The sequence below is a fragment of the Dermochelys coriacea genome, chromosome 17 (genome assembly GCF_009764565.3).
Source record: "Dermochelys coriacea isolate rDerCor1 chromosome 17, rDerCor1.pri.v4, whole genome shotgun sequence".
NCBI lineage: Eukaryota > Metazoa > Chordata > Testudines > Dermochelyidae > Dermochelys > Dermochelys coriacea.
In genome coordinates, this window is record NC_050084.1 from 5,137,796 (window position 1) to 5,158,165 (window position 20,370).

The 20,370-nt window shown below is 40.6% G+C and overlaps 1 protein-coding gene and 1 long non-coding RNA gene across 4 annotated transcripts in view; one reads left to right on the plus strand and one right to left on the minus strand.

The window, feature by feature from the left end:
* GDPD1 (glycerophosphodiester phosphodiesterase domain containing 1) overlaps positions 1–20,370 on the plus strand; it is a 36,126-nt gene that overhangs the window by 10,212 nt on the left and 5,544 nt on the right. For all 3 annotated transcript variants that reach the window (XM_043499656.1, XM_038376131.2, XM_043499657.1), the window contains exons 2-7: positions 2,029–2,071; positions 9,282–9,417; positions 9,944–9,989; positions 12,136–12,254; positions 16,881–16,970; positions 19,049–19,182. In XM_043499656.1, the coding sequence (XP_043355591.1) occupies positions 2,029–2,071; positions 9,282–9,417; positions 9,944–9,989; positions 12,136–12,254; positions 16,881–16,970; positions 19,049–19,182 (568 nt within the window). The remainder of the gene's footprint in view (positions 1–2,028; positions 2,072–9,281; positions 9,418–9,943; positions 9,990–12,135; positions 12,255–16,880; positions 16,971–19,048; positions 19,183–20,370) is intronic.
* LOC122457007 lies at positions 879–20,254 on the minus strand. Its single transcript, XR_006276263.1, has 3 exons — positions 20,028–20,254; positions 18,392–18,680; positions 879–893 (listed from the first exon to the last, which is right to left on the minus strand). It is a non-coding gene; the product is annotated as an uncharacterized LOC122457007 (long non-coding RNA).

Here is a 20,370-nt window from a genome sequence, read left to right on the forward strand (position 1 = left end):
TAAGCTCAGCACCAATGTGGACACAAGAACAAATGGGTATAAACTGGCCACCAGGAAGTTTAGACTTGAAATCAGACGAAGGTTTTTAACCATCAGAGGAGTGAAGTTTTGGAATAACCTTCCAAGGGAAGCAGTGGGGGCAAAAGATCTATCTGGTTTTAAGATTCTACTCGATAAGTTTATGGAGGAGATGGTATGATGGGATAATGTGATTTTGGTAATTAATTGATCTTTAAATATTCAGGGTAAATAGGCCAAATCCCCTGAGATGGGATATTAGATGGATGGGATCTGATTTACTATAGAAAATTCTTTCCTGGGCATCTGGCTGGTGAATCTTGCCCATGTGCTCAGGGTTTAGCTGATCGCCATATTTGGGGTCGGGAAGGAATTTTCCTCCAGGGCAGATTGGAGAGGCCCTGGAGGTTTTTTTGCCTTCCTCTGTAGCATGGGGCACAGGTCACTTGAGGGAGGCTTCTCTGCTCCTTGAAGTTTTGAACCATGATTTAAGGACTTCAATAGCTCAGACATGGGTGAGGTTTTTCATAGGAGTGGGTGGGTGACGTTCTGTGGCCTGCGCTGTGCAGGAGGTCGGACTAGATGATCAGAATGGTCCCTTCTGACCTTAGTATCTATGAAAATAAATAAATCTAGACTTCTCATTCTGAAGCTATATTTGGTTTTTTTGTGTCTTCCCCATGCAATATCAACATGGAACACATTTAGAGCAAAATTTTTAGTGTCTCTAGTGGAAGCTATAGTAATGAAGAAGAGTATTTTGAAGACTGGCTAGGCTGTATTGTTAGGGAGAGTAGGCTTCAAGAGCATGGTCAGTACACTTTCTTTCACAGTGTTCATTCTCCCCAGTCCCTGAAATAGATCTCCTGTGTGTTCTGCTGCTATATCATGGAACCCATTCTCATGAATGAAGATACTCGAGACAAAGTTCTCCAGTAGTGGGGTGTTACTATTGGCCTGCCATCTCTTGGGATGATGTTTGTTCAGCTCAGTTTCTAAAGGATGCAGTTTGCACCATCTCTGTCTGGAAGCTGAAATTATCTTCTCCACAGCACATACTGCCCTCATTTGAAAGGGCCTTAGGCTAATCTTAAATCCCGCAGTTGGCTTTGTGTTCACATGTTCAATAAGTTTAGCAGTGTTTTAGTTAATCTGCAGAATTTGTTAAGAAGTCATACAGGATTCATTATTCTTAATACTAGCAGTGGGAGTCAACCCAGGTCTCTTGACTGATACCAGTCAAAGTTCTCTTGCCTGAAGCAGACTTGTTTTGTGGCAAGTGTCTTATTATAGATAATTGTTAAGTGTCTGGTTCATTTCATCTGTGCTATTGACCTAGCACTTTAATGCAAATTGAAAAATAGTCTGAAGTATGTCGTATTCTAAATGTCTTGTTGGTGATTTGCAGATGATATATAATGAGGATAAAATGCAGTTTAGGGAGTTCTACAAAACAGCCGTCAGTTGCTTTTTTTTATATAGAGGTTCAGGGCAGGGCACTATGTCTTGGGAGTAGTAGTCTTTGTGGACCACACATCTGTATTCTGTACTCTGTATATTGAGTAGTCTGCTCTACTTTATACCAGTTATGTGGGGACCTCTGGCAAGTTCCCCGTATGGCCCTTTGGGGAAAGTCTGAGTCTCTAATTTATATAATACTCAAGAATAACTTCAGTGCTTTCTGTGTTCAAAGCGCTATACTAACACTAAAACTTAAAACACTTCTATGAGATTAAGTATTAGCCCCATTTTACAGATTGGAAAGCTGAGGCACAAAGAGGTGACGTGACTTGTTTAAAATGATACAATGAGTCAGTGTCAGGTAGGATTAGAACTCAGGATTCCTGGCTCTAGAACTGAACTCAGGATTCCTGGCTCATTCCTCCAGACCACATTCCCTCATAAACTGATATTTTTACCCATTGAATTATTTACGTTCAGTGGTATATTTTCCCTCAGGGTATCGTAAAAAGGTGTCTTTTATGAAATTTGTTCTTGATGTTTTCATAGGTGCTGGAGAGAACCTGGAAAACACAATGGCAGCTTTTCGCCAGTAAGTACAAAAGGAACAAATACCTAAAATAGTCTTATTTAATAATTTTGTCTGTATGTGACTCATTAAAGAATTGTATTTGGCACATAGCAGCTGTTTAAGATACAGTATTCCATTTCTATAATAATACTTTACGTTTCTATAACTAACATCTGTCATCCAGGTGCTTTACACACAGTAAGTATCATCCTCATTTACAGATGGGGAAACTGAGGCACAGATGTTGTGACTTCCCCATGATCATATATTAAGACAGTGGCAGTTGGGAATAGAACCTAGGAGAGCTGATTACTATCTCCCTGCTCGAACTATGAAAACATGCAGCATGTTTCTTAATACTTTTAAGCCTTTGAAAAGCTACATATTTAGCTGCATAAGACTTGTGTTATAAAGATGGTAGTTAGTACTGATGTCAGTGTATTTGAAAATTAGAGTAGCCTAGTGTCAGTTCTTTGCACTGTATTTGGGCCGCTATATGGAGATTCATTTTGTTCTTTCGATAAATTACAAAGCTTTTTGCGTAGTTCATGTGTTGCACAGATGTCTCTTGAAGAGATTTACCACAGAGGACAAAGAGGGGAGACCAAAGTGGGCTAGGGGATTCTACTCATGGCATTGTCTGGTGACTTCTGTATTTAAATGAATAGTGTATGGGAGAAAAAGGAAATGTTAAACCTGGTGGATTTTTCCCTTGGCTTCAAAAATTAAACACAACAAGTTAGTAAAGGATGCATGCATGTCTCTGTGAAAAGCATTCCTGGAACTGAGTGTCTATCTCTTTTTGGATTAGATCTCTTATTTTAAGACTTCTATTTATTTTGAAATCTCTTCTTAAAACTCTTCTCTCTCTCTTCCTCTTGTAACTACAGTATCTTTACACTGTTGCTTTCTGTAACTTTTATCATTTGCTGTTACTAGTGGGATATATAATTCGAAAGACTCTAGTGTATTTCAAATAACAGTGCACATTCATATGCTAATTAAGACCCCGGACTGGGATTCAGGAGACTTGGGTTCTTTGTTCAATTCCTTGGTGTGGAAACCTGAGGCAAGTCACTCCTTTTGCTGTACCTCTGTTTCTTCATTGTAAAAGGGGATAATAATCCCTTCTTCACACGATTGTTGAGGCTTAAGTTGTTTATATGTGCAGACTGCTTTGAGATAATTGATGGAAGGTTCATTAAAAGTGCATATTATGTTTTTTTCATACCTGCTGTGTACCTGGCTTGTATGAAAGTCTCTTACCTGTGGGTTTTTAAACTGAGTTGATATTGGGAAGTCTTTTCTAAAGCCCCTCAAACTACAGCCTTTGAAAATGGTGAATTACAACAAAGTTCTCAGCAGTATTCCAGAAAAAAACAAATCCAACATTCCTCACAGTCACCTAAGAGTAGAGAGGCAGAAATGTCTTTTTTTAAAAAAAAAACTTTATTTGTATTTAACAGCTTCATCACAGTTAGTACATTTTCTTCCAGAGTATGCAGCAGTGCCAGTGTTCCTAACCAAACAGCACTATTGAAAAGCGCCACAGGGCTTCTAATCTCCATGGCAGCTTAGCATAGCGGGTGTTTTTTGTTGTTTTTTTTAAAACTGCCTCTCTTTTTTTTCTTCAACTCTGCTAACACACACTCCTCACAGCAAGCTGTTACCAATTCTCAGCTGTCTCTTAAAATCTATGTAGTAGGTTGTCTTAAATCTGTCATTTTGACTATTTGTTTTAACTTTATCTAAAATTTTCTTAACTTAAATACAACTAGCTGGGGCAAAATTTTGCATGTTTCCTCATCTGCATTTTAGTGTATTTATACATCAGTAATGTGTGTTGAATAATTCTTACCTGGAAAACTTGATTTTACCATTTTAAGTTCCTACAACGCTCAGAGGCGTACAGGGTCGTGGTTCCTGTCCTAAGGAATACAGTAAGAGTAAAATAGTACTTTGAGGTATTGTTTAAATTCATTACTATCAATCCCTGTCAGATTCACAGTTAATATCAGTTAGATTGTAAGCTCTTCAGACCAAGGACCACATTTTTCTTATTTGTAATTCAAAGCACCCAACATATTTGTGGATGCTGTAAAATATATATATAATATAAATTATATAAAAATATATATATATATAAGCACACACACTGATTTTAGGTGTAAAATTATTTCTAAACACAGCATGATTTAAAAAAAAAAATCAAATTATGTTGCGATGTGGCATGCAAGGTTCTATAAGAATCACAATAGAAATCTTAATTGCATCTAGAATACAAAATTAACCTTAGCATCATGTCCCTGGGATTTTGGCAGGAGTCGGATAAAGAAGCTATCGAGATTGCCACATCTTTTCACTGGATTTTAGTTTCTTCTTCTAAAACTATATTGTTGATGTGAGACAGTTCATTAGAGAATTAGCTGGGCTTCAGGAAATAAAAGAGAGCTTTGTCAGTCTGGTGTTATAAACTACGGGCATTGCCAAATGGGAATGCATCTTTAGGCCTTCTGTTCTGCTATCTTTCACTACTTGGAACAAGTGGGGGCTTTACGAAAACAAACAGCTGTATTTTTGTGAGTTTATCCCTAAACCTAAAAAAGTCTTGCTTGGTCGGGGTTTTATGATTAGGTTGTGAATGAGTCTGTTTGACATCTCAAGTACTGAAGTGGAGGTCCAGCAATACCAGAATACTTGTATTTTTGAGTCGGGGAATGTCTTGTCTTTTTTAGGGCAATGTGAGTTTGAGAAGTTCTGACTGTGCTGTAGAGCAGACTGCCATTTCCAGCTGAAACCACTAAGTAGTAAGAAGAGCCACAAGTACTCCTGTTCTTTTTGCAGATACAGACTAACACAGCTGCTACTCTGAAACCCTTCTAGCTGTAGCTACTAGTTAGAAGCTGGCAAACACTTAGGATCATTGACAATAGAAGCTGTTGTTTTCCTGCTTCCATTCAACAATAGCTCTGTGTTTTTAAGCAATAGTATCATTTGATAAAAAGTTTGGGTATTTAATGTTAGTATATGATACTGGACTGTCATTCATGAACTTGGCCACTATCCTGTAGTATAGCTAGAAATGCTGTTTTTTCCAGAGACCTGGTGTCATAAATATAAAGGGAAGGGTAAACACCTTTAAAATCCCTCCTGGCCAGAGGAAAAAATCCTTTCACCTGTAAAGGGTTAAGAAGCTAGGATAACCTCGCTGGCACCTGACCACAATGACCAATGAGGAGACAAGATACTTTCAAAGCTATACTTTCAAATCATAAAATGCCAAATTGAAATCAATGAAAAGTCTCCCATTGACTTGACTATGGAGTAGAGGTTAAAGAAAATCTAGGCATGGCCCAATATCTAAACAAATACTTTGCCTCAGTCTTTAATAAGGCTAAAGAGGATCTTAGGGATAATGATAGCATGACAAATGGGAATGAGGATATGGAGGTAGATATGTCTGAGATAGAAGCGAAACTCAAACAGCTTAATGGGACTAAATCGGGGGGTCCAGATAATCTTCATCCAAGAATATTAAAGGAATTGGCACCTGAAATTGCAAGCCCATTAGCAAGAATTTTTAATTAATCTGTAAACTCAGGAGTTGTACCGAATGATTGGAGAATTGCTAATATAGTTCCTATTTTTTAAGAAAGGAAAAAAAAAGTGATCTGGGTAACTACAGGCCAGTTAGTTTGACATCTGTAGTATGCAAGGTCCTGGAAAAAATTTTGAAGGAGAAATTAGTTAAGGACATTGAAGTCAATGGTAAATGGGACAAAATACAACATGGTTTTACAAAAGGTAGATCGTGCCAAACCAACCTGATCTCCTTTTTTGAAAAAGTAACAGATTTAAATTGGAGAAGATGGGGATCAATATGATCATCAAAAGGTGGATAAGGAATTGGTTAAAGGGGAGACTGCAACGGGTCCTACTGAAAGGCGAACTGACAGGCTGGAGGGAGGTTACCAGTGGAATTCCTCAGGGATCAGTTTTGGGACCAATCTTATTTAATCTTTTTATTACTGACCTTGGCACAAAAAGTGGGAGTGTGCTAATAAAGTTTGCAGATGATACAAAGCTGGGAGGTGTTGCCAATTCAGAGAAGGATCGGGATATTATACAGGAGGCTCTGGATGACCTTGTAAACTGGAGTAATAGTAATAGGATGAAATTTAACAGTGAGAAGTGTAAGGTTATGCATTTAGGGATTAATAACAAGAATTTTAGTTATAAGTTGGGGACGCATCAATTAGAAATAACGGAAGAGGAGAAGGACCTTGGAGTATTGGTTGATCATAGGATGACTATGAGCTGCCAATGTGATATGGCTGTGAAAAAAGCTAATGCGGTTTTGGGATGCATCAGGAGAGGCTTTTCCAGTAGGAATAAGGAGGTTTTAGTACCATTATACAAGGCACTGGTGAGACCTCACCTAGAATACTGTGTGCAGTTCTGGTCTCCCATGTTTAAAAAGGATGAATTCAAACTGGAGCAGGTACAGAGAAGGGCTACTAGGATGATCCGAGGAATGGAAAACTTGTCTTATGAAAGGAGACTTAAGGAGCTTGGCTTGTTTAGCCTAACTAAAAGAAGGTTGAGGGGAGATATGATTGCTCTCTAGAAATATATCAGAGGGATAAATACAGGAGAGGGAGAGGAATTATTTCAGCTCAGCACCAATGTGGACACAAGAACAAATGGGTATAAACTGGCCACCAGGAAGTTTAGACTTGAAATTAGACGAAGGTTTCTAACCATCAGAGGAGTGAAGTTTTGGATGGCCTTCCAAGGGAAGCAGTGGGGGCAAAAGATCTATCTGGTTTTAAGATTCTACTTGATAATTTTATGGAGGAGATGGTATGATGGGATAATGTGATTTTGGTAATTAATTGATCTTTAAATATTCAGGGTAAATAGGCCTAATTCCCTGAGATGGGATATTAGTTGGATGGGATCTGAGTTACCCAGGAAAGAATTTTCTGTAGTATCTGGCTGTTGAATCTTGCCCATATGCTCAGGGTTTAGCTGATCGCCATATTTGAGGTCGGGAAGGAATTTTCCTCCAGGGCAGATTGGAGAGGCCCTGGAGGTTTTTTGCCTTCCTCTGTAGCATGGGGCACAGGTCACTTGAGGGAGGCTTCTCTGCTCCTTAAGTCTTTAAACCACGATTTGAGGACTTCAATAGCTCAGACATAGGTGAGGTTTTTCGTAGGAGTGGGTGGGTGAGATTCTGTGGCTTGCATTGTGCAGGAGGTCGGACTAGATGATCAGAATGGTCCCTTCTGACCTTAGTATCTATGAACGAACATTGGATCCGGCCGAAATGCTGAAATCAATCCACACTGGCAAAATGTTTAAGATTCAATGTCAAACAGCTAAGAAAAATATTTAATGGTTTTAACCAAAAGGCTTTCCAACTTTGGCTTGCATTTCTTAACTATCTGGTGTAACTTAATCTCTTGGGTCTCTATTATGTTGATTGATAATGGATTCAATTTTCATTGAAGACTGGAGCCCAGTTTGACTTTAATATTTTTAATTTATTTATATCCAGCAGTTTTTAAAAAAGAATACTTCTCTGCCTTACCTGCACTCTATTGAGAGTTCATAGAAGTTTTGATACTAGGGTTGTGATAATCTAAATAATAGAATGGAAAATGTGTGGCAAAGTCCTCTGCACTGCTCTGAAAATCTAAACCTGGATTTTTGTTAGTGATCGTTTTCAATTATTTAACGAGTTGGAGAATGCTTAGATTTAAAAAAGACAGATGGGGTCAATAAAGTAATATTTTAGTGTGTATGTGTAATATGCCAAGCAATGTACCATCCTTGTCAGTCTTACTCATAAAGCAGGAACAAACAGATTAGAGTCCTTACTGTATCCACATCCCTAGTAATTTTAGATCCTTGAAGAGGCATTACATAATATGTGTACTTGTCACTACTTAACATTTGACTTCTTGTTGATGATGGTAAAATGAGGTCATATCTTCCCAGGAAGTGATATTCACAGCTTTAAAAGTCAGTGATTGACCTTTTTTTACAAACTGGTTTCAGAGGCTTAATTTATAAATCTTAATAATATATTGCAAATTATTCCTTACCAATCTGCTCTAATTGATTTTACATGTAGAAATTAAACTCTCAAATCTAATTCTGGATTTTTTTCAATTTAAGTGAAATAAAACTGTAAACATAAACAGATGTATCAAGTTAAACTAACTTAAATTTTGTGGTTTTTTTGTTTTAAATTAATACTCATCAGGCTTCTCCATTCTTCCACCTTTCCCTTCACAAAGAAAATGTCCATCAACCATTTCCTACAGGCACCCACTATAGGAATACAGGGGGAATTTAATCTCCTGGGTTTGTTTAGTCCTTTGACACATTTGATAGTCTCAGTTGAGAGGCAGTTATAGAATTGGTTTCTGTGGTGTGGGCTCCTGTGCACTAGTAACTTGATTGTGGAGTTTGGTGATCTCATAGGTCACCTGGGACTTCTCAGAATGGAACAGCTTTTGTTCAGTACTAACCTGAGCTGCATTTGGGCCAGTATCCAAAAGGTGCAAGGCTGTATGTCCCTTTGCTAATTGCCTGAGCCATCCAGTCCCTGCTAACTTAAATCAGACAAGCTTTTTAAAAAGAAAAGAATCACAGTACTGAAGTGTTCAGTATTTCTTTAGCTGTCTCTTGTATGTCATTTAAAGACATTTTTTAACACTTTAAAAATCTTTAATTTAAAAGAAAATTGTATGCTGTTCAAATAATTTTCATTAGAGAGTTTAAATTTATAATTTTCCTAACAGTAAATATGCTGAGGCTAGAAGGTATCAAATGCCAAAATTATTAAACTGTGACCATGGAGAGTGAAGTACCCTATCACCCTTATAATTGGTACCTCTGGATTGAGAGAGATTAGCAAGACTGTGTGTTGAAGCTTAGACAGTACAGGGGGAAAAAATACATGATCTGCACAGAGACCAGGGAGTCGGGCGCTTCCAAGTTCAAATCCCAGCTTTGTCACTGATTTTGACACTGTTCTTGTGCCAGTTGTTAACTTTGCTGTTCCTCAGCTTCAAATTGAATATATGTAAATAATTTAAAGTCTCTTGATTTCACCAGGACCAAGTTCACTGAATAAAAGTTTGTGTGTTTATAAATTAGTTGTGGTATGCCACACAACTATGTGGTATGTGGTTCAAGACTGTTTTCTGGCTTGCTGCAGTGCAGTTAATGTGGGAACAGATATGTTGGAGCTAGATTGCCATCTGACGAAAGACGAACAAGTAGTGGTATCACATGATGAGAATCTGAAGAGAGCCACTGGAGTTGACATCAGTATATCTGACCTCAAGTACACAGTAAGTTTAAGAAAATTTTAAAAACCTAATGGTTTAAAAAATAGGCAACAGATTATATATTGCTTTGTTAAGACATCGGGCTAGGGAAGGAAGCAAAGGCACTGCACTTGTGATTTCCAAAGTGTGTGTCTTACATTTGTAGTGTGTCCTTTAATATCTAAGTATTGAGCCATTGTTTTAAAAACACATCTCTTGCAAAATTCATTTTTCAATAACATTTTAATAGAATTACCAAAGTCTTAGATAAAAATTTCAAAATCATGCTTTGGTTTATTCAATCTCTGCTAGGGTAGCTCTAAGAATATTCGTTTTGCTTTATGTCATTGTGCAAACAACCCGCAAAACCATTTTTAATACAGAGGCAAAGAGACCTTATAAATATATACAAAATGTTAGTTATCTTTTCAAGATAATCAATGTTTATATGATTTATGCTTTGAAATTTGTTACGCTCCATGTGTTTCAAGAAAAACAATGACTGTATTTGTGTATTTATGCTAATGTTTGTTGTTTTTTTCTTTTAAAGGAACTCCCACCATATCTCTGCAAATTGGATGTCACCTTTCAGAAAGGTAATCTTTTTGTTTCTTTGTAGGTAAACCTATCATTTTAAATTGCAACAGCATTTATAATATTTTTCCATGAATTAACTATAGCATAGTTCTTATTCTGGAAAATGGAATGGAAGATTGTTTGTTTTAAACATCTACCTTGATTAAAAAAAATAGTTTTTAAACCTCTTTTGGTTACTAAGGTCAGATTGATATGTTCCACATCAATGGGTAGTGATTTAATTTAAGATGTTTACTCGGGAGGAGAGATTTTCCTGTTCAGTTACTTGCATGCAATAGGTACATCTAATTTCCAATTCCCCAGTGATTTCTTTTAAGATTGTTGATTCATGATCCCTGATATGGTGGGGGGATGGTTTTTCTCTTGCCAACTCATGGCATTTGGCTAGTGTGCTATGTGCTTGTGACTTCAAGAGACTTTTTGGATCTACTACACTGTTCTGGTAGAGACTTCTGCAATATTCTGGCTGACACAAATGCATTTTTAGCAGAAGGAATGGAGAGAGTGAATTGTTCTGTTAATGGGTTTAAAAGAAGCACCAATGTAGCTGTGAGAGGAGGAAAGCATATAAAATGGTGAACATATTCCTCATGAAAACAAGCTGCTGGTTCTCAGGCTGCTACTTAAATAGATCATGTTCACCATGTTGACAGATTCAAATTAAGAGTAATTACCCCACCTCAAAGCCTCTGAAGACTTTATCAAATGGGCTAAATTGAAGGACTTAGTAGTATCTTTATTTAGTATTAATGGTCCTCAATGTTGTTTTGAATAACCTTGGGCATATTTGAAACTTCCATCAAGAAGCTTAAAGCATTTCAAAAACACTAAGTGAAGCTTCACAGTTATCCTGTTTTACAAATGAGGGAAATAAGGGTACAAAGGTCAACTGACTTGCCCAAGGTAACAGAGAATCTGTGAGACTGAAACCTGGATTTTCTGGCTCCTGTTCCCTTCTCCAACCACTAGATAATACTTCCCCAGTAAATATAAGTTTAAGAAGAGAATACACTTTCTTAACTAGATGATACCTATCTATTCTTCTTTCTATCAGTCCCAACTTCTGTTTAACATTATCTATTAACCATTAAATTTAGCAGATTGGAGCTGTTGGAAGTTGAGGGTATGTTGGCCATGACCATTAACTTGGGATTTGAACAGGGTGGGCATTGAAATTTTGATGATGATGACCATTATTTTTTGTTCTAAGTTGTTTTGAATTTCATGTGTTGGAGGTCTGCTAATTGACAACCAATTCATAATAGCTTTTGGGATAGGATGTGTCATCCAAACCACACTCTGGCATCATGGCAGGGTTTGTGTTAACTGTATGTAAACCATTCTTGATAGAGGAGGAGACTGGAGATAGAAGTTCTGTTCTAATTTTTAATATCTTGGATCAAAGAAAGCATTGTAATGGAAGGGATTTCCCATTGCCCCTCCTACAAAAACAGTATGCCAGGGTGCCTGCTGGGGAAGTCTCCCCCATCCCCGTGCACATAGGTAGTTTGAGGAACAACTTCCAGAGGTAAGACATAGGTATAGTAGATACTGATTCTAGCAATGAGAACAGATGTCATAGTCACTATCATGATACTACACAATTGGACAGCAAAATACAAAAATGCATTCTAGTTCCAGTTAATAAAAATGTTTCTCATTCAGTGACCTTAAATGTGAAATTTAAAATGGCCTCTTACCATTATTGGGCAGAATAGCATTACAAATTATCATCCTGTCCTACAAAACTGCTACACCATTTTCATGGGATGGATTTTTACACTTGCCATTTTCCACCTGACATATCTAGATTAAAATTAGAACTAAATTTGTATATGCTTGCCAGATTCCTATACAAGTATGCTGGTCCAAGAGGGTTTACTTTAGTTCCCCCAAATATGAGCATCCGAGGATAGCATATTGCACTGTAAGATGAACCATAGGATTCATCTTGATAATGATTTTGATTCACCTAGATAGTTGCAGAGTTTTTTTTCCCTCAGTACAAGGAGTATGCTAGTTTTTCAGAACTATTTTTCTTTTAAGTCCTTGATCAAAATGTTGAGTGCTCTATAGATTTGCTTTTAACTGCAAAATATTGAGAGGCAAATCACAGCACTGACACAACTCCATTTGCTTTTCCAGAATGCCACTGTGAGGGTGAAGACAATCGCATTCCACTGCTGAAGGAGGTGTTTGAGGCATTTCCAAATACTCCAGTCAACATTGACATCAAAGTGAACAACATTGTGCTGATTAAAAAGGTGCACGACATAGTACCTACTGCCCAAACTAGCACCTGGAGTTGCAATTGAATCAAATTGTGCAAAGGTCACATCTTATCTGTCTTGGATAAGAGAATACAGGAAGTAGAACTGATGATTCAGTAGAAGGTGATGTTCTTCAAGTGCTTGTTCATGTCAGTTCCAATTAGGTGTGTGCGTAGTTGTCGGAATGTTATCCCGGAGCAACTCCTATTGGGTTGGCTGTGGAGCCCCCTGGAGTGGCGCATTCATGGCCCTCAATATATGACTCTGCTGATCCAGCCCCTCCTCAATTCCTTCTTACTTCCAGTGATGGTCATTGGAACTGCGATCCCTTGCCTAGCAAGTGCTTCCCTTAATGTTCTTTCATATAGTTAGTTTAGCTTAGTTTATTTGTGGTTAGTCTTAGTTGTTAGTATATATAGTGAGGTTTGGGAACGGGGTTCCCCAATCCCAAATCCCACCCTCCCTTGGGCTCGGGGGCATGCCATAGGGCTTTTAAACCCTGCGGAACCTGCAGCAAGCCTATGCCAATGAGCAACCCCGCCACGACTCATGTCTGGGGGAGGCGCACCAGATAGAAAGGTGCAAGTTCTGCAGGGCTTTCTGCACCAGAACTAAAGGAGCAAGATTTCTGATTGAAGCAGTTGCTCATGGAATCTGCCCTTCATTCACAGTCTGCTGCGGACCGCCAGGACCTCATCCCTCTTCAGGGACCCTTCTCACGAGCAACTCCTTATCCAGGAGGTGCAGGCGCTCCTCGCAGCAGGGGCAATGGAGGACATTCTTCAGGAGCTATGGGGCAAGGAATTCTATTCCATTATTTCCTAATCCCCAAAGCCAAGGTGGGGTCTCAGACCCATCCTAGAGTTGCAAGGGCTCAACAAATTCATGATAAAGTTGAAGTTCTGCATGGTCTCCCTAAATACAAATATCCCTTCTCTGGATCCAGGCGACTGGTACGCCACTCTCGACATGAAAGATGCATACTTTCACATAGCTATTCAACCTGCTCACGGATAATTTCTACGGTTTGTGGTCGACCAAAAACATTATCAGTTCATGGTCCTCCCATTTGGCCGGTCAACAGCTCCCCGAGTGTTCACCAAGTACATGTTTGTTGTAGCAGCCTTCCTCTGGAGGATTAATTCCTTCCTCGACAACTGGCTACTACAGGGGTACTCCAGGGAGCAGGTAGAGTCCCAAGTCCGATTAGTCAGATCCACTTTCGAGAGACTGGGACTCCTCCTTAATTTAAACAAGTCAACCTTATCACTGACCCAAAGAACAGAATTCATTGGGGAGGTGCTGGACTCGGTACAGGCAAGGGCGTTCCTTCCAGAGACCCGATCCCAAGCCATAACAGACATTATTCAAAAGCTCAGGTGATACCTGACCACTACAGCAAGGGGATGCCTGAGTGTCCTTGGCCATGTGGCAGCCAGCCTTACGTGGTCCACCATGCCAGACTGAAGCTCAGGCCACTCCAGGCCTGGCTCGATTCGGCCTACCGCCTGGGGCATGACAGCCTGGACTCAGTGGTCACGGTACCAGAGCAAGTACTTGAGTCCCTCCAATGGTGGCTCGACCCTCCGACAGTGTGCGAAGGAGTTCCATTCAACAGCCCCTAGCCCTCCTTGTCCCTGATAATGGACGCTTCAGCTCTGGGTTGGGGTGCGCATTTGGGAGATCTCCAAATATAGGGCCTATGGTCACAGGATGAGCTCCCTCTTCATATCAATATCAAGGAGCCCAGGGTAGTACAATTAGCATGCCAAACCTTTCAGGCCTGACTACGAGGTCAGTGCATGACAGTGATGATGGACAAAGCCGCTGCCATGTTTTACATCAGCAAGCAGGGTGGAGCCGTTCCAGAGAAACCGACCAGCTGTGGGAGTTCTGCATAGCCCATTCCATTCCCCTGGAGGTGTCCTATCTCCCAGGAGCTCAGAACTAGAAGACCACCTCAACAGATCATTCTGCAATCACGAGTGGTCCATGCGTCCGGACATCATACACTCCATCTTCCAAAGGTGGAGGTTTCCCCAGGTCGACCTGTTCGTCACCAGGAGCAACAGAAGTGTCCAGTACTTTGCTCCTTCCAGAAGCACAGCCCGGGCTCGATCACGGATGCGTTTCTGCTTCCCTGGGGAGGCCGCCTGTTGTATGCCTTTCCCCTGATCCCTCTCGTGCACAAGGTACTTCTCAAGGTCCGCAGGGTCAGAGTGGAAGTAAATCTGGTGGCCCTAGCATGGCCCCGACAACACTGGTACACCACGCTCCTGGAACTGTCAGTGGACACTCCAATCGAGTTACCACTGCACTCCGATCTGATCACTCAGGATCATGGTCTCCTTTACCCCCCAGACCTCTAGTCCCTCCATCTCATGGCTGGAAGCTTCATGGTTAAACCCCATGGAGCTTCTGTGCTCAGAACCAGTAAGGGAGGTTCCTACTTGGCAGTAGGAAACCATCCACTAGGGTCACATATCTAGCTAAGTAGAAAAGGTTCACTTGCTGGTGTGCCCAGCAGCATATACCTCCACTACAGGGGTCTATACCAGTCATTCTAGAGTACTTTCTGTACCTGAAACAATACAGATTGGCAGCGTCATCCATCAAGTTACATCTTGCTGCTATCTCAGCCTTCCACCCGGGAGTGTCTGGCAGATCCATATTTTCTAATCCCATGGTAGGCCGTTTCCTCAAGGGTCTGGAACGCCTACATCCTCAGACTAGACAGCATGTCCCAGCATGGGACCTCAATCTGGTCCTCTCCAAATTAATGGAGCCCACTTTTGAACCATTAGTGACTTGCTCCCTTCTCTGTCGTGGAAGCTAGCCTTCCCGGTCGCCATCGCATCAGCCAGGAGAGTGTCAGAGCTAAAGGCCCTTACCTCCAATCCACCCTACGTGGTCTTCCACAAAGATAAGGTGCGACTCGGGCCTCACGCAGCTTTTCTTCCCAAGGTAGTGTGTCACTTCCGTACTAGCAAAGACATTTTTCTACATGTCTTTTATCCTAAGCCTCATGCCAGTAATTGAGAACAGAGGCTACATTCATTGGCTGTTCAGCGGGCACTAGCATTCTACATTGAGCTCACTAAAACATTCAGGCAGTCAAACCACGTGTTTATAGCGCTAGCAGACTGGATGAAAGGACTCCTGGTCTAATCTCAAAAATATCTTCATGGATCACATCCTGCATCCACACATGCTACAAGCTGGCCAAGATCCCAGTCCTGGCACTTAAGGCCCATTCCACGAGGGCACAGGCCTCGTCAATAGTGTTCCTGGCCCAAGTCCCGATACAAGGAATTTGCAGGGCAGCAACGTGGTCTTCGGGGCATACATTCACCTCTCATTATGCTATTATCCAGCATGCCAGAGATGATGCAGCATTCTACAGAGCAGTGGTCCAATCAGCGGTTCCTTAACTCCAACCCCACCTCCGGGGTGGAGCTTGGGAGTCACCTAATTGGAATTGACGTGAACAAGCACTCGAAGAAGAAAAAATAGTTGCTCGCCTTCTTGTAACTGTTGTTCTTCAAGATGTGTTATTCATGTCCATTCCAATACCTACCCCCCATCTCTCTGTCGGAGTGGCTGGCAAGAGACAACTGAGCCAGGGGCAGGCTCATATATTTAGCACCATGAAGGTGCCACTCTGGGGAACTCCACAGCTGACCTGACGGGAGCTGCTAAGGGAAAACTTTCTGAGAACTGTGCACAGGGCGCACATGCACCTAATTGGAATGGATGTGAACAACACGTCTTGAAGAACAACAGTTAGGCGTAATCATTTTTTCCCCTGAGTCAGGACTGAACCTGTGCCGCCTCATAGCAATAGGAAGGGGTTGCTATGTTGCTAGAAGCATCTTTAAGATGAGATGCAAGATGGAGGTCCTGACTGTTGTGGACACTGGCATCTAGATATTGTGTACTATATGTTTTTTAGGTAAAGATAACAGCATTTCATAGCAGAGAGAAACCCCTAATATGGCTGGCTGGTAAAGCCCTCCTGGTTTTCAAACAGCATATGTGCTCCACCAGGGTACCATCACCAAGAGTTTTTATTATTATTTCTTGCTTATGCTCCAGGTACAACACAATGTAGCAGCAGATAGAAGGGGCTTCCCTCCTGCTCCCTGGCTCAGCCTTTTCTACTGCTTGCTTTCTTCTCTGAGCTGTCCAGCTCATTAGCTAATTACTTCATTAGCTCATCAGACTCCCTACAGGAGCAAGTGATCTCCATTAAGCTTCCAAACACAATCACACTACCTAACTCCCTCTTACTCTAACTACACCCAGTGCCCCTGCATGTCCTAAGTGACCAGGATGCTGGTTTCCAAAAGGGGCTCTATTTATAGTCACTATCAACACCATGTCTCAGTATTCTTTATCTCTTGCCCTGAAATGCTGTGCTGAACAGCTGCTGCATCCTGTCCTAGAAGTGACTATGTTAAAGTGGTGGGAGAGAATATGAAGAGTTGTTTTTTTTCTGAAGGAACTCTTTGTTATAATAAATTGCAGTATATTGAGCTCGTGATGAAGAATAAATGTATCTCAAATGGGTAGTATCAGTGAATAAATGTCAAGATTCTGCTTTTTGATTACTGATTGCAGGTTTCAGAGTTGGTGAGTCAGTACAAACGAGAACATTTGACAGTGTGGGGCAATGTCAATTATGAGATTGTGGAGAAGTGTCATAAAGAGGTAAGCACCAAGAAATAACTATGACCTAGTAAAGGATCAGTCTCTCTACACTCTCCTGTCTGTTACTGTGTGGTGATTGAGTGATACAATATTTTTCTGTAAATGCTGAATATTTAGCCATTTACCCAGGTTTTTCACCTGTGATCAGAACTGTGGTACCAATATGGTATTAACTCTTCCACACATTAAAATATAAATTAAATTAAATATTGACACTTCCTTTTTTGTCCTAACTTTTTAAAATAACTTATGTTAATTTTTATACATGTGAATGTATTTAATTGATGCTTGAGAGTAAGACCCACACATTCTTCTTCCACATCTTTCTCTGATCTCTTTCCTGGCTTCGGCTGTCTTTCCCCATCAAGTTGAATATTCTTCTCCTCGCTTTCAAGTCTCTCTACTGCTACATCTCTTCCCACTCCCCATCCTATTCTTACAATCCTACTGAAGTTCTCTCCTGACTCCATGCTGTCCTATTACACTCTTTAATTTGTGCTGCTAGTCTCATCAATAGCCTTCCAGCTGAGATGTACCAAGAGCACTCACTCTCCTTTAAAGGTTTTGTGAAGACTCGTTTGCTCTGCGAAAAAACATTCAAATAATAAAGCCTACCCACAACTGTCTCTGTGCTATTCTGTTCTGGGCTGTAATGTCCTGGGTATTATGCCTTTAGGCTGTAAGCTGTTTGTGGGAGGAACTCTTAGGCTTAATCTACACAGTCTTTATACCAATTTAACTACTTTGTTGGCGGTATAATTTTTCTACTGAAAGTAGCTCAATTTGGACAACACCCCTAGTGTGGGTGCAGTTAGGGTTTGTGTGTACAAACAGTGCCTGGCAAGCTGGGGTGTTAATCTACATTGTGCTAGCCTGCTGTGCACTAACTGTCCATATGAACCCTAATGATGTGCCCTAAAAGTTCTCTAGTGTGCTTTAATCTACTCCTATTTCAAAGTGTGGTAACTTATAGTGCACTACAGAACCTACAGTGCGCGGCAACAGGGTCCACAGTGACACTTAGTGTGCAGCAGGCTACTGCGAGTTTGATTTACACCCCAGCTTGCCAAGCACTAAGTTTTCACATAGACAGTCCCTTATACTGGTGTAAAGGTGCCTTATACCGATACGGCTTATTCCTCTCCCTGTACAGGAATAAGCTATACCAGTTACAAGCACCTTTAATACTGGTATGATTGTGTCTGCAATAGGAGAGTTGTACCACTTTATAGTTAAAGCAGTACAACTTTTGAGTGTAGATACCCCGGCTTGCTTGTTTGTATTTTTGCAAGATTTACCCACTGCACAGTACTATTGCATACATCTGTGATACAGGATCAATAATACTGGAGGAAAACAAAATTGGTGGGGCGGGCAGAGAAATCAATCTACAGAGTAGATTGTGGGGAAGGAGTAAGGACTATTATCTTTCTCACTTCTGTCCTCTGAATCCTGCTGTCTCTTGTTCCTCTTTGTCTTTTATTTTCTGATTGTCTTTGTTTCCCAGTCACAACTGAGCTGGATATTGCTAGAATGGAAGCTGGTTTCTCTTGCCCAAAGCTCTCTTCCCAGGCTGGTGACTGCTTTGGAGTCCGTCAGAACCACACTCAGTAGGCACCCAGTGGTGCCTGGATTCTGCCCTTTTGGTTTTCTGGAAGGGTGCTCAGCTCATCTGAAGCTCAACAGCACCCCTTTGTGCATGAACAGCTTCTGTGGTAATGGAAATATGAGACACAGGAAGTGCTTAGTGCCAGAAAGTTGTAATTTTCACCAGATTACAGAAGCAGGGGATGGAGATCACAGGCAGTGGCTAGCTCTCTTGAAACCCTCCCCTTGACCCATCTCTATCTTCTGGTAGCTACTGCCTCTTCCAATTGCTTGGAACTTTAGCTGGGACTACACAAATCAACGGCAGACCCAGCGAACTTGGACAGTTGGCAGCTCTGCTGGATGTTTTATGTCTTTAAGCACAAATGCTAAACTTTATAACACATTGATTCACTGAAAATTGTTTTGATACAAAAGTTTCAGCAACCTGATAAATAACTTACATTATTTTTCTACATGTTTTTTTACAGAATGCTGATATTCCTATCCTTTTCTGTTTGAAACGTGTCCTGCTTCTTGTTGGCTTGTTTTACACAGGTCTGCTGCCATTCATTCCCATCAGGGAGGAATTCTTAGAAATTCCTATGCCCTCAATCATCCTGAAGTAAGTGATTTACATACTCATCAGGCTGTCATTCCAGTGAAATAACAGCAGGCAATAAAATGTCTGTGCAGTCTTGGACACTGATCTAGTTACATTTCTCCAGCTATATAGGGTCAATTAGGGGCATTATTTGTATGGGAAACTTCCAAGGAAGTCTGAATGCTGAAATAAGTGGTGTTAGTGATCTAGTATGTGGCACTGTTCCATTTAGTCTGTATTTAATCAGTGCATTTAAACATCTAAAGATTCCAGCCCATGTCTAGCAAGAGTAGAAGGGATTGACTACAGTGTCCAGGCCTGTTTGGGTAATGGTTTTCAGGTGTGCTTCCCCTGTTGTCTTAAATATTTGTGTAGTGTTGCTGTGTGCTATTAAAACTGAGAGGTGTCTGCCTTTCAGAGGTGAGAGAAATAATTAGTATATATAATTATTGGGTAAAGTGCTTTTGGTAAAAGGCACCATATAAATGTAAGATAACATCTTTGGTCAGAGAGCGCATTTCTACCAGAACAGATGAAGATTCATGTATTCTCTGATGTGGGGGTTTTTTGTGCATGTCTAAGCAAAAGTCTTGCTAAATTTCTATTCTTTAGTTAAGAAATGTCTACGTGATATCCTTGAATTTTTTTTAGTGGTTAGCGGTGGGATGTGTTTATGTTCAACTATGTGCACCCAGCACATTTCCTGTTTACAGCAGTGTCCCTAATCTGTCATCCCACAGAGAAAAGCAGCTGTCTTTGCAGACACCAATTACGCTGAGGCTAGCTAAAGAGTAATATCTAGCATTTATATAGTAATACATTCTTCAGTGCTGCAAAAAGAAATTATTCTGACACCATCTACCTACCTTTTATCAGATGTGGAAACTGACACAGGGATGAAGTGAGCCTATGAAGGCCAGAAAGCATGATTATATCAGAGCTTGTGTTATATCTCAGGATCTCTTGATTTCTCATTTCTTTGCCCAAGCCATTAGTTGAAATTGCCTCTAGGTCTCCATCTCTCCTGCCTTCCACCTAAAGTAACACATTTCTCCTATGTGGCACAATCCAAGTAATTGGTCTCAGAGCCAGAGGAAGATTCTTCTTCCCATACTCTTGTGCAGAGAAACTGCTTCTGAAGTCACAAGCCTGATCCAGCACACTTCCTTTGCTTGAACATAGTTTGAAATGGCACTTTTCTGTGCTGAG